We start from the raw sequence: 13,877 nt of genomic DNA on the forward strand, positions 1-13,877 counted from the left end.
TCATATGGAACAAAAGTTCACAAAAAAACAGGAAAATTATACAAAATTACAACTAAAAATATACACAATAGCTCTAAAAACTACAAAAGTACAATAAACTGCAGAAAAATTAGGAAAATTTCAATTAAAAATATACTAATTGACCCACAAAAAAATACACAAAATGACTGCAAAAACACACAAAACAACAATAGTACACGCATCGACTTCTATAACACAAATGAATACTTAAAATGGCACCAAAAAAGCACAAAATGACAAAAAAACTCTAAATGATTAAAAAAAAATACATTAAAATATAAAAACTTACAACCAAAAATATACAAAAAGACTTCAAAAATACACAAAACGACAGGAAAATACATAGAATGTCAAGAAAAATGCACAAAAAGACTTCCAAAACACACTTAAATATTCAAAAGGATGGATAATATACAAAATGTCTGCCAAAAATATACTAAATGTCTGACTTCCAACAAAACAACACAAATAACCGCTTTACAACGTGACTGGCAAAATACAAAAAATGGCACCAGAAATGCACAAAATGACTCCAAAAGCACAAAAAATTAAGACAAAATACACAAAAATAAACAAAATGACGGGATATTGCATAGAAGACAAAGAACAATACACACAATTACTTTTCAGACACACAACACAACATAGATATGCAAAATGACAGACAAATATATCAAACAACAACAAAAAATACAAACAGTGACTTCAAAAACACACAAAACAACTACAAAATACATTGAAATGAAAGGAAAATGTCCATCACTGATGTATAGTATATATTGAGGTGATTCAGGGTAAAAAAAAATGACATTATCTTAGATCAGGAAGTTGTACCCATAAACAGGAAGTGGTGGATATTATTATAATAATGAAAGTGTCCATTTGTGCGGTTGCCGTACGGACAACCCCCGGTGCTATTGGTACGGTTACCGAAGTACATGTATGTAGCGTCTAGGGTTAGATTAGGTTATAACCCAATATCGCAACAATTTTTAGGGTTAGAGTTAGGGTTGGGTTTAGGGTAAGGTTTAGTCTTAGTCACATGACCTAAACTGGCCAAATGGGGCGCTGCGTACAGATAGAATGACAGTATATTGATACGGCAACCGCACGAATAGCCACTGCCTATAATAATCTAGCATAGGTAAGAACACTGCTAACAGACATATTGCTAACAGACGACTGCTAATAACAGACGTGATGCTAACAGACGACTGCTAATGCTATCAGACGTGATGCTGTACAGACACTTTTGGTGGACACAGTCGATGTTTACTGAGGCGACTTTTGCTCTTTCCTCTCTGTGCACATCTGATGTCCTTTCAGGTCAGCAGCAGGTTTAAACTAGCAGTTAGCTTCTGATCTGATTGAATGTTTTCTAAGCTTTCGTTAGATCAATAAAGTGATGTTGAAAGACATCCTGCTGCACTGTTTGATTTAATGCAACACTACACACCAGTGTTTGAGCACGACGGCAATTTACTATTCTCTTAAAAGTCGTCTGAGGACACTGGTAACGCTGATAAATTACAGGATTACTGTGATATAACAACTATTAACACATATTTAACACAGGAAACAACATCGGTTTTGTGTTTTTGGAGTCATTTTGTGAATTTTTGTTGTTTTGTGTGTTTTACGGAGCCATGCAACGAAACTTGATAATTATATTCTGGATTAATCTCTGTTAGCGGGCTTCACCTAACCAAACCTTCCCTGTCTGGGAGAAGCTGTCCTACGAAGGTCGATAACAACATGCTAATTTAAGCCAAGTGTTTTCAGCCTCGGTACGTGCGCGCTCCCATAAAAGGGGTGGAGATTGCAGCATCTGACCAATCAATGAAGAACCTGGCAGAGTGAGCGTCTTTATAATGAATGGAGGAACATCTTATCATCTTAAACAAATATAATGAATTTAAATCCATGATGACAGGAGGCAGAGCTTTTATACTCGCTCAGATCTGATCCACTTCATAACTTGGTCCCGACCAGGTTAGGTGTTGCTTAAGTTTAAAATGATGAATCATTCAAATCCATAATTCAGACCAAAAACAACAGTGTTGTTACAGAAAAGGCAGGAATGAAAGAACACAGGCAGGAAGCTGCTGACACTGTTAATGCGTAAAAGCGTGTGATTTATTATGATATTAAAGCTAGGTTTTAGTACTCGCTAAGCTCCGAGCCAGAACAAAACCAGGTTAGTCGTTCAGCTTAAGTTACCATGGTGATTTAGCTCTGTAAGATGTTCGTGAGCTTCGTAGGACAGCACACACTAATTAAATCCCGGAAGTTAGCGCAATAAGAGGTAATTTCGCTTCGTAGCATATCCCCTTAAGCTAGTGATGCTATTAAAAACATCATTTGTACTAGGATTAAAATGATGATAATAAATGCTTGTCATATTCACAGACTTACATTTTTCCTTCAACCTGGATTCTTTTAATCTGGCTGTGCAGATTATAAATATTAGAAAACATTTATTTAAATTAGGTTCTCTTGAGTTTTGTCTGCTAAAGTTTTGTTTGAAAAAAAAAAAGTTTTTTAAAAAGCAGTGTAGAATTTGTCTGTTGTTAATATTTCCAAAATTATTGGAATTTAGTTTTTATTTTCTGTTCAGTCTTTGTGAAGAAACTGTAATAAAGGTCATTTTAAATCAAAGAAAATTCACAGAATTATATAAAACACAAAACTAAACAGCAAAAACACACAAAATGAATCAAAAAACAACCACAAAAACACATACAAAAAAAGAAAAAAACATACAAAAAAAGGCACAATAACATTATACAAAAATACAGCAAAATACACAACATTTGAATTTGTCTGCTGTTAATATTCCCATTATTTTGGAGTTTAGTTTTTATTTTCTGTCGATGAAGAATGAACCCAGACCTCGAGTTTTAATTCAGTCTGTGTATATATTATTTGTATTTATTTATTTATTTATTTATTTATTTATTTATTTATTTATTTATTTATTTATTTATTTATTTATTTATTTATTTATTTATTTATGTGGTTTTCATTTGTTTAAAAACGACAACAAAATCTCTCGCCGCAGCGTGATGACGTGTGTCGTGAGCGACAGTTAACCGGCAGCAGGTTTCAGGTCAGGTGTCAGTTGAAATGAATACTGTATAATTACTGAGCTTCAGAAGCTTTTATTGCGGATTTATGGACGGAAACACGTTGATTTTCAAACGTTTGCTGCTCAGGAACTTCAGTGAAGCGGTGAGTTTGACTCATGACTCTTTTATTTGATCCTAAACTCACACCAAACGCATATAATTCCTGTGTCGTTTCCCACCCTAAACCTGCACAGGTAAATGCTCTTATTATCTTATCCTCTGTTCTTTAAAAGTGTTAATATTATGCAGAATATTGAAGAAAGTGTTATATCTGTACGACTGTGTTCAAAAAGAATGCTCACGTCCAGAAAAGTATTTTTGAGAAACAATATTTTGATGACAAAGTCCAAAAGTCACAAAAATAAATAAAAAATCATCATACTACTGACATTAATTTTTAATCTTATGAAAGAAAATATTGTATTATTACAAGAATAAAAGTAATAATTGTATTGTCATGAAGTCAAAATTTTAATATTAATTTAATAATTTCTTGAAATGTGGTCATAATATTACAAGAATGATAGTCATTATTTTATGAGAATAAAGTCATAATTTTAGGAGATTAAAGGTAATAACTTAATGAAAACATGGTCGTAATATTACAAGAATGAAAGTCATCATTTTACGGGAATAAGGTCAGAATTGTATGAAAAAAGTAATAATTTCATGGGAATAAAATCATAATTTTATGAAAATAAATTCATACATTTTATGAGAATAAGTTTATAATTTTATGAGAATGACATAATTATTTAATTAGAATAAAATGAAAATGTAATTAAAATATGGTCCTAATATTACAAGAACGAAAGTCATAATAATATTAGGCAAGGCAAGGCAAATTTATTTGTATAGCGCATTTCATACTCAAGGCAACTCAATGTGCTTTACATGATAAAACATTCATGTTTAAAATCAATAAGAACATTTAAAATCATCAGTAAAATCAATTAAAATCGTCAGTAAAATCAATTAAAATCATCAGTAAAATCATCATGACATCAACAACATGACTGAAAATCTCTCTCTCAATCATACGCAGTAGAGAAAAAAAGTGCCTTTAACTTTGATTTAAAAATGTTCACATTGGATGCTGACTTCAGCTCTGCTGGCAGTTTGTTCCACTTCTTTGCAGCATAACAACTAAAAGCAGCATCACCATGTTTACTGTGAGCTCTGGGCTCCACTATCTGACCTGTGTCCATAGATCTGAGAGATCTGCTGGGTTCATACCTGACTAACATGTCACTGATGTATTCTGGACCAAACCCATTCACAGGTTTATACACCAGCAGCAGAACTTTAAAGTCTATTCTGAGGCTGACTGGGAACCAGTGTAAAGACTTTAAAACTGGACTAATGTGTTCTAACATCTTTGTTCTGGTTAAGACCCGAACAATTAGAACAAAGTCCAGATTTTATGAGAATTAAGTCGTAATTTCCTTAGAAAAAATAAATCATTTTATGAGAATTAGGTCACAATTGTATGAAAATCGAGTAATCATTTTATGAGAATAAAATGTCATAATTTTATTTTTTTTTAAATAGTCATAATTTTATGAGAATAAAGACTGCAGTGTCTGTGTCTCCATATCTACAGAGTTAGATCCACAGAGCGTTAAAAATTAGGGATGTAACGATTCACTCAACTTCCGATACGATTCGATTCACGATACTGGGTTCACGATACGATTCTCTCACGATTTATTTTACAAAATGGGACTGCAGACAAATTTTTTTTTGGGAAAAAAACTAGAAAATACTGTATTATTTTCCTTTTATTTTTCATTGTCAAAAAAATTCCTAGATAAACTATTCAAAACAATGCAATTTAACTAAAAATAAATCTTGAATGAAATAAATAGAGGAATAATACAAATGAAAATGAAGCCTATTCATTTAAATTCTGGTTCTATAATAAACAATGCAAAACTGCATAATAGTTCTTTTTCCTTTAAAAGTGCAACTGAAAATGTATTTTGTGCCTTAACAATTGGACTTTAAAAAAAAAAAGCCGTGATTACACTGATTTACGTCATATATTTGTTTTTTGAACCAGCAGAGGGCGCTGGTAACACAGTGGTCGGTTGGCATGCAGATATCTTGCAGTGAAGAAGAGAAGCTATGCTAGCAGACAGAGCTAATAGAAAAATGTGACTTTTACAGATATTCAAGTAATATTACAGATATTCTTTCGGTGCTAAAGGGGTAATGAATCATTTATTAACATATTTAAAAGTAGAAGGCGGCCAGAAAGAAAGTATTAGCAGACTCCGCCCGCCGCCTACACTTGTGGATAGCGCCCTCTGCTGGTTAAAAAAGTACTGCGATTCATTTTTCAGAAAATCGATATCAACCGTGATACCTATGAATCGATTTTTAACTGCCTTACGATCAATCGTTACATCGCTATTAAAAATGTGACTTTCTTAGTTTGTGCTACACTATAGGTTTTATAAATAAGATAAAACTTCATCTTTTGGCTCACCTGCACCACATTATCATCACTATTACAACTTGGAAATATGCAAGAAGACATGTTTATTCTAGATTTAGTTTTTAGGTAACATTTATTCTTTCTATTGCAGTGACTGTGGATTTTTGGAGCTCCACAAACACAAAGGGATGATCCAATGGAAAGCTGTGAATCACGTCCTGGAAAGTGAGTTTAGTCATAATTTTATGAAAATAAGGTCATCATTTTATGAGAATAAACTTTCATAATTTTATGAGGATAAACTCATAATTTTATGAGGATAAACTCACAATTTTATGAGGATAAAATCTCCTAATTTTACGAGAATAAGGTCATAGTTTAATGAAAATATTGAGATATTACAAAATTGACAGTCACATTTTATGAGAATTAAATAGCCTCCTTTTTAGAGAATTAAATGTCATACATTTGATGAGAATAACATAATCATTTTATGAGAATAAACTCATAATTTTATGAGAATAAAATGAAATAATTTTATGAGAATAAGGTCATAATTTAATGAAAATATGGTCATAATATTACAAGAATGAAAGTCACATTTTATGAAAATAGTCATGATTTTATTTTTTTTAAAAAGTCAATTTTATTAGAATAAAATGTCAATTTTAGGATTAAAAGGTAATAATTTTAGGAGAATAAACTGTCATACATTTATGAGAATAAGGTTATAATTTCATGAAAAATGGTCATAATATTTACAAGAATGAATGTCAACAATTTAATGAGAATAAAGTCTCAATTTTATGAGAATAACACACGTTTAAGGTGCAGAAAGCAAAGTGTGGTGTGTTCTGTCCAGGAGAGCGAAGACACGCCTCCTCTGTAAGACACGCCTCTTCTTTAAGACATGCCTTCGATGTAAACAGCAGCTGTGGAGGAGGCGGCGCCGGCTACGATGTCACTTCAGAATGAAACAACGCGTCAGACCGACCTCTGACCCCTGCCTCGCGTTAAAGGTGCAGATGAAGAAACTCAAACCTCTGTGGTTTAACCCACCAATGAGATCAGCCGATGGTTCACCTGAACCGACCAATCAGAGCTCAGACACTCAGCTCAAACTCAGTGAGACGGAGGATCGTCTGAAGCGTTGTCGTCTCGTCGCTTCGTGCAGTGTCGTCACATGTGAAGACGAACGGGAAACTGGAGCACGAAGATCAGAGGTCACCGCAGTTCCGAGCCAGGCCACGCCCCCTCACAGGTCATTATTTTACGAGAATAAATTCAATTTTATTAGAGTAAAGTCAATTTTATTAGAATAAAGTCAATTTTATTTGAATAAGGTCAATTTTATTAGAATAAAGTCAATGGTTTTTAAGAACGGTCATATTTTTATGAAAATAAACTTTCATACTTTTATCAGAATAAGGTAATATTTTATGAGAACAAACTGCCATAATTAAAAATATAGTCATAATATTACAAGAATGAAAATCTTAAATTTGATGAGAATAAAGGCACAATTTTCTGAGAATAAAATTATAATTTTCTGAGAATAAAATTATAATTTTCTGAGAATAAAATTATAATTTTCTGAGAATCAAGTTAATTTTATTGGAATAAAGTCATAATTTTAGGAACAGTCATAATTTTCTGAGAATATTCATAATTTTATAAGAATAAGGTAATATTTTCATGAGAATAGTCAGTTTTATTAGAATAGTCACATATTTTTTAGAATAGTCATATTTTTTTAGAACAGTCATCATTTTATGAGAATAAAATTTCATACTGTTATGAGAATAAAATTTCATACTGTTATGAAAATAAAATTTCATACTGTTATGAAAATAAAATGTAATTCTTTTATGAGAATAGTCAATTTTATTAGATTGGTCATATTTTTTAGAACAGTTATATATTTGTGAGAATAAAGTAATAATTTTCTGAGAATAAACTCGTCTAAATAGATAAAGCATTGTCATCTCGTCTCTTCCTGTAGTGCTCTCACAAGTGAAGACGATGAGGAAACTGAAGCAGGAAGGTTGAGGTCAGAGGTCATGGCGTGTCAGAGCCAGGCCACGCCCCCTCACAGAGAGCTCAGCGCCACCATTAAAGGTTCTCATCCTTTCTCCTCCTCCATCCTGGCTCTGATCATCTTCCTCTCTTTAACCTTTAGTCTCGTTGCTCCTCTAGAGTTCCTCTCTGACTTCTACGTGACGTACGGAAGTTTCATCCCACTGCATCGCGACGACGTCCTGACGCACGTGAAAAGGACGTTTAATAACGCTGACCTCAGCGATCGGTACGTTTCACCTGGACTCGTTACTGATGAGCAGCTAATGAGGGTTTTTTACCCCTACAGGAGGGATGAAATCTTGTTTGAGGTCGACATATGTCAATCCGAGATCGCCCAGAAGGCCACGCCCCCCTTCTGCGTGCGCTACAGGAAACACGCGCTCCGATTGGACGATTTGTTGACCCTGGCCGATCAGCATTGGCTCAATGACCAGGTGGTGATGATGAAGTTCACCTGAATGTTTTAAGGTGATTTTTTTTAAAGATCAATTCTTGCTCTCTAAGGTGATCAATATGTACGGCGAGCTGATTGTGGATTCATCCAATCACAAGGTAAGTCAGTTAAAGCTTTTAATAAGAACCTGTTTATAGGTCGACTAATGCAGCACCAACGGGTGAATTAAAGGTAAAACGTCATTTTAAATTACACACAATTAGAGAAAAAAACAAAACCAAACAGCAAAAATACACAAAATTAATCAGGAAACGACAACAAAAAAATGTACAAAAAAATGCACGATAAAATTGTACAAAAAGAACAACAAAATACACATAATTAATGAGAAAAACGACCACAAAATATGACTAAGAAAATACACACAATGCCTTAAAAAAACATACAAAATTACCAAAAAAAAGAACAAAAAAATATACAAAAGAACTACAAAATGAATCCTAAAACAAACAAAAAAACTTACAAGAATAAAAAACAAATGCACGACAAAATTGTACAAAGGAACAAAATACACAAAATATCTTCAAAAAACATATAAAATTAAACAAAAATGAACAATAAAATTATAGAAAATTAATCAGAAAACAACTAAGAAAGATGACTACAAAAATACACAAAATGACAAAAAAAACATACAAAATTACCAAGAAATAGAACAACAAAATTATACAAAATTACAACAAAATTCACAAAGTGTATCAGAAAACGACTTACAAAAGTCATACAAAATTACAACAGACAATAAAATTATACAAAATTTATAAAATGAATCAGAAAATGACCACAAAAATAGAAAAAAACTTGCAGAGAAACGCATAATCAAATTATACAAAAGAACAACAAAATAGACAAAATGTATCTGAATTCATCTACTAAAATACACACAATTACTTAAAATAACATAGAAAATTACAAAACATAACATTACACAAAATTCATCAGAAAACGACCACACAATAAACATACGAAAAAATGAACAAAGTTATACAATAGAACAACAAGATATGCAAAATGAATAAAAAAAAAATCATTAAATTACACAAAAAATTACAAAAAATAAACAATTGAATTATACTAAGTACACAAAATTAATCAGAAAACCACGACGAAAATACACAAAATGACTTAAAAAACATACAAATCTACAAAAAATACACAATAAAACTATACAAAGGAACAAAAAAAATACTCAAAATTAATCTGAAAACAACTACGAAAATACACAAAATGACACACAATGTTACAAAATAAAATTACCAATAAGATTATACAAAAATACAACAAAATACAGTTATTCAGAAAAGAACTACCAAAAAACACAAAATGACTTCCAAAAAACATACAAAAAAAATCAAAAGTACATAAAATGAATCTGAAAATAGAAGAGGACATTTGTAGACCCAATGACTCATAACACAAGTAACAAAATGACTGAAAAACACACAAAAGGACAGGAAATGGACACAAAATTACTGAAAAAACACATTATCATCAATGCTGACCTGAATGTTGATCACGCGACCCTCACATCAGATACAGTCACATGTTTGTGGCTCCGCCCCCTGTGATTAAAGTCTTTTGTTGTTGGTTTAAACTTAAAGAGAATAATCCTCGACAGTTTAAGTGAATAATGTGTGTTTGTTTCTCCTTCCAGGTTCACTTTCTCAACAGTTTCTTCCATCGTCAGCTCATGACTAAAGGATACGAGGGTGTGAAGCGATGGACCAAGAAGGTCAGGCTCCGCCCCTTTGGACTCATCATCATGTGACGGTCTAACCCACCCCCTTTCCTTCCTCCTTTCTCTTCAGGTGGATTTGTTCTCCAAGGATCTTCTTCTGGTTCCCGTTCATCTGCAGGTTCACTGGTGTTTGGTGACGGTGGACATGTCCCTTAAGAAGATCAGCCTCTATGACTCTCGGGGCATAGCCTTCCATGAAGTGGCCCAGGTCTGAACACACTTTAGTTCTACTCCACTATTATTTAGTAGGGCTGGGACGATACATCTTTTGTTCCAATTCCGATTTTTGTGTGCAGATTCAATTTAAATGACTGATTCTGAAGTGATGATTATCAAGATTTTTTACTTATGTATATATATAGTGTGTATGTGTATATATATATATATATATATATATATATAGTAGTTATGCTGCTCCAAAACAGAAGTCACAATGTATTACAGTGTGAAGATTGGCCTCATTTTTCTGTCCGAGCCACATTTAAAATTTCTCTTTTTCCCCTCATATTAACGACAGAATAACGTTTGTTTGTGTGGAAAGCGGTGATTTGCTCCGCGACGCAGCAGCCACCATCCTTCCAAGAAAAGGAGTGGACAACAAGGACAAAATATAATTAAATGTAACATTTTGTCCCATTTAAAACTGGTAAATTTGAACTTATTAGAAATGCTGATGGTCAATCTTTTGGCGTACATGTGTAGCTTGGAGGAGGTGTGCGTGTAGCGGTGCTATGATGGACAGGGTTGGGTCCGCCTCATCTGCCATAACGCACATTGACACCTTGACTGGCTTCATTACCTGGATAAGTTTATTCAGTGTCCCATCCAGGGTCCGTTGGTCTGCTGCTGTGTCTTATCTTATCTTGCTCTGATTTTATGTCCGGATGGTGACGGACCAGATGAGCAGTAATGTTCATTGTGTTACACAATGTGCTACTTGTCCAGAGCAGAGTTTAATACAGCTTTGGTCATGTCTAAATCCGTTCACCATGGAATCGATTAAAAGTATGTTCATACTTTTAATTTAAAGCAACACCGTGTAACTTTTGGCCACTAAGGGCGCTAAGACCAGTAACTTTCACGTCAAGCGCCCCTCGTGTCCACAAGCGCCTCAGCACTGTCACAAAAATGAACAGTCTGTCGGGCCAGCCTCCCTTGTCTTTTGATTGTGTAAGCAGACAGTAGTTGAGCTGTTGGTTGAAGAGAGATCATCGACTCACTATTAAAGAAAAGTACTCCCTCCCGCTACGGTGCAGACGGCTGCAGCAGAGGGCTGTACTACACTTCCTCATTTTATCAGGGGAAAATTAAAGCAGTTAACTTCTTGAATAAGCCTACGTTCTGAGTGAACTCATCCTTTAGTAACTCCGTAAGTTGATCATTTAAACCGTAAAAGCAAAGCTGTCTGTGATAAGTGCTGTAAACGTACGGCCGGAGGAGAAGGAAAAGAAGTGATCAGACCTCCCTCTCTCTCTCTCCTCTGTCACCACTTCTACACACACACACACTGTTCTCTGGTCATCACCTCAGTGGAGCGATAAAGTGATGGAGTGATCAGAAAGCACCACTTAGTGAAAAGTAGTAGCAAAAGCCTTAGCTCCATGAGTATATCAGAGCCTGTGGTCACAAACTTACATGGGCGGTATTTCAAGATGGCAGCCCCGCTCGGAGCACTGATACTGTCCAGCGCTGTATATTGGTCTAAGGAATCATTTAAAAGAACTCAACTCTTTAGGTCACAAAGGCTTTAAATAGTACAGGTGCAGGTTTAATTACGGTTGTTGGTTTGTGTGCTGCAGTCTTCCTTGTGGTTGCACTCACTTGTTGGTGCATTACCGCCACCCAGTGGTCGCCCACGAAAACTTGAAAAATACAATTAAAAAAAAATCGATACTGGGAAGCAGAATCGATTATTAAAATCAGCACCCAAAAAAAAGCGATAATTCGTAAAATCGATTCCCCCCCCCCCTTATTATTTAGATAGTTTAAATTTAAATGCTGTTCACATCTTCCACCTTCATTCAGTTTGTTCTGTTGCATCATGAATTCTTTCTGGATTTGTTTTACGTAATACGTACAAAGGTAATCGGGGAGAATTTTGAGGATAAATCCTGATGTTTTCATTAAATAGTGTACAATAGTTAATTTATGTAGGAATTTAGATAATTAGGGCCTGAAAATATGGAATTGACTTCCTGAAACAGAAAAGGCAATATATTATTATATTAGTGTTTAAAAAAAAAAAAAGAAAATTCAAGTGGAAATTACAATCTCACATTTACATACAATTTATCTTCCTAAATGATAAATAATAATAATAATATTAATGTAATAAATTATTGTTATGAATGTAAATAATTTATTTTTAATTAGTTATTTGTTTTTTAAATTAATTACTAGACATTTGAGGCTAGTGTGTGTTTTTTCTTGCGATTTTATGTGTTGTTGGACTCTTTTTGTAGTTCTGTGCTTTTGGAGTCATTTTTTCTACTTCTGTTGTGTTTATTTCTGTAATTATGTGTGTTTTGGACTTGTTTCTCAGCCTTGTTGTGTTTTTGTGTGTTTCTGGAGTCATTTCGTCTGTATTTATTTTTTGTATTTTACATATTCCCTGTCATTTTGTGTAATGTTGTTCTTTTTCTTTTGTGTATGTTCCGTCATTTTGTGTATTTCTGCTGTCCTTTCGTGTATATATAAAACGTTTATAGTGACAGCTAAGAAGCTTTTTTCCCTTCGAGAATTTTTACAGTATATTATATTTGAAATATTTTTATATATATTATTATTTGAGAAAGTGAAAGAAGAGAATACAGTTAAGAATGTATTTTTATACATTGATTTATTTTTTCAATTACTAGACATTTCAAGCGACCCTACATGGGGTCACGGCCGCAAGGTTGAAAAACCCTGCCTTACGCCATGGAAGATTTCATAAAATTTTGGACAGGATTCGAATGAATCTTCACAAATTTAAACATTTTTATATTTTTGGTTCATTATTGCTTTTGTTTGTTTATTATCTCTGTTGATCTACAGAACATTCTGAGGTACTTGATGACCGAAGCAAAAGAAAAGCATCAGATATCGTTCAAGGACGGTTGGATGGTGTCGTTGGACGAGGTAAGACAGACTTAAAGCTTCAGGTTGGATCCTTCCTGTTCATCTGCTCTGATGTTCTCCACAGAACGTTCCTCAGCAGAAGAACAGCAACGACTGTGGAGTTTTCATCCTGGAGGTACGACCTGCTTCTTCTCAGCTTCGTTAGCTTTAGTGCGTTGTTAGCCGTTTGCTAACGTCTATCTCTGATCCTTTCCAGTACTCCAGATGCTTCGGCCTCAACAAACCACTGCACTTTACACAGAACGACGTTCCAAAGATTAGAAAGAGGATCTACAGAGAACTCTGTGAATGTAAGGTCCACGTGTGACGAGCAGCTAGCTCGCTAAGCTAGCCTAAAAAACCCTGTTTTCTATCCGTCTGACAGCGTTTGTGCTTTTGTAGCTGCATGAGCGATGTCAGAGTTTAGTTTATTTATTAATGTTCTTCTACTGATTATAATAAAACATCCAATGTTCTAATTACATTCTGATATGATTGATTATTGGGAAAACCAGAAAAAATACTTTTTTAAGCCGATAATATTTCACTCACTCTTCACTCTGCTGTGGAGGATTTAAAGCAACGATGGGCAATTTTTATCACAATGAGGGTCACATGATCAACATTCATGTGAACATTAGAATGATGTAAACAAAGAAACAACAAAGGAACAGTATGTTTTTGCAGTCATTTTCTTTATTTTGGTTGTTTATATTGGTCAATTTATATATTGGTTATTTATATATTTTCTTCAATTATATGTTTTGCTTATCCTTTTATGTATTTTTAGAATAATTTTGTCTGTTTATGGAGTCATTTTTGTGTGTATTTGTTGTCAGTTTGTGTACATTTGTGTCATTTTGTCTATTTTTGGAGTCATTTGGAGTCTTATTCTATGTTTTTTAGCCATTTTATGTA

General features: G+C 33.7%; 1 protein-coding gene across 1 annotated transcript; it reads left to right on the forward strand.

Annotated features, from left to right (window-relative positions):
- The first annotated feature begins 3,105 nt into the window (after positions 1-3,105).
- Positions 3,106-13,441, forward strand: LOC114479065 (sentrin-specific protease 5-like). The gene is made up of 12 exons (XM_028472519.1): positions 3,106-3,252; positions 5,741-5,814; positions 6,452-6,850; positions 7,592-7,707; positions 7,786-7,894; positions 7,955-8,102; positions 8,173-8,220; positions 9,777-9,854; positions 9,931-10,068; positions 12,897-12,980; positions 13,045-13,095; positions 13,177-13,441. The coding sequence occupies exons 2-12, from the start codon at positions 5,786-5,788 to the stop codon at positions 13,285-13,287; spliced, it is 1,311 nt and encodes a 436-aa protein (XP_028328320.1). The 5' UTR covers positions 3,106-3,252; positions 5,741-5,785; the 3' UTR covers positions 13,288-13,441.
- The last annotated feature ends 436 nt before the right edge of the window (positions 13,442-13,877 follow it).

This window comes from Gouania willdenowi, chromosome 17 (genome assembly GCF_900634775.1).
Source record: "Gouania willdenowi chromosome 17, fGouWil2.1, whole genome shotgun sequence".
Taxonomy (NCBI): domain Eukaryota; kingdom Metazoa; phylum Chordata; class Actinopteri; order Blenniiformes; family Gobiesocidae; genus Gouania; species Gouania willdenowi.

What these genes read in the sequence shown, in the direction of transcription:
- LOC114479065 (XM_028472519.1), top strand. Translation starts at nt 5,786, where the DNA reads ATGGAAAGCTGTGAATCACGTCCTGGAAA. An exon ending in TGTGAATCACGTCCTGGAAA is followed by an intron (nt 5,815 to 6,451) that starts GTGAGTTTAGTC and finishes TGTTCTGTCCAG; the next exon opens with GAGAGCGAAGACACGCCTCC. An exon ending in AACGCTGACCTCAGCGATCG is followed by an intron (nt 7,895 to 7,954) that starts GTACGTTTCACC and finishes TTACCCCTACAG; the next exon opens with GAGGGATGAAATCTTGTTTG.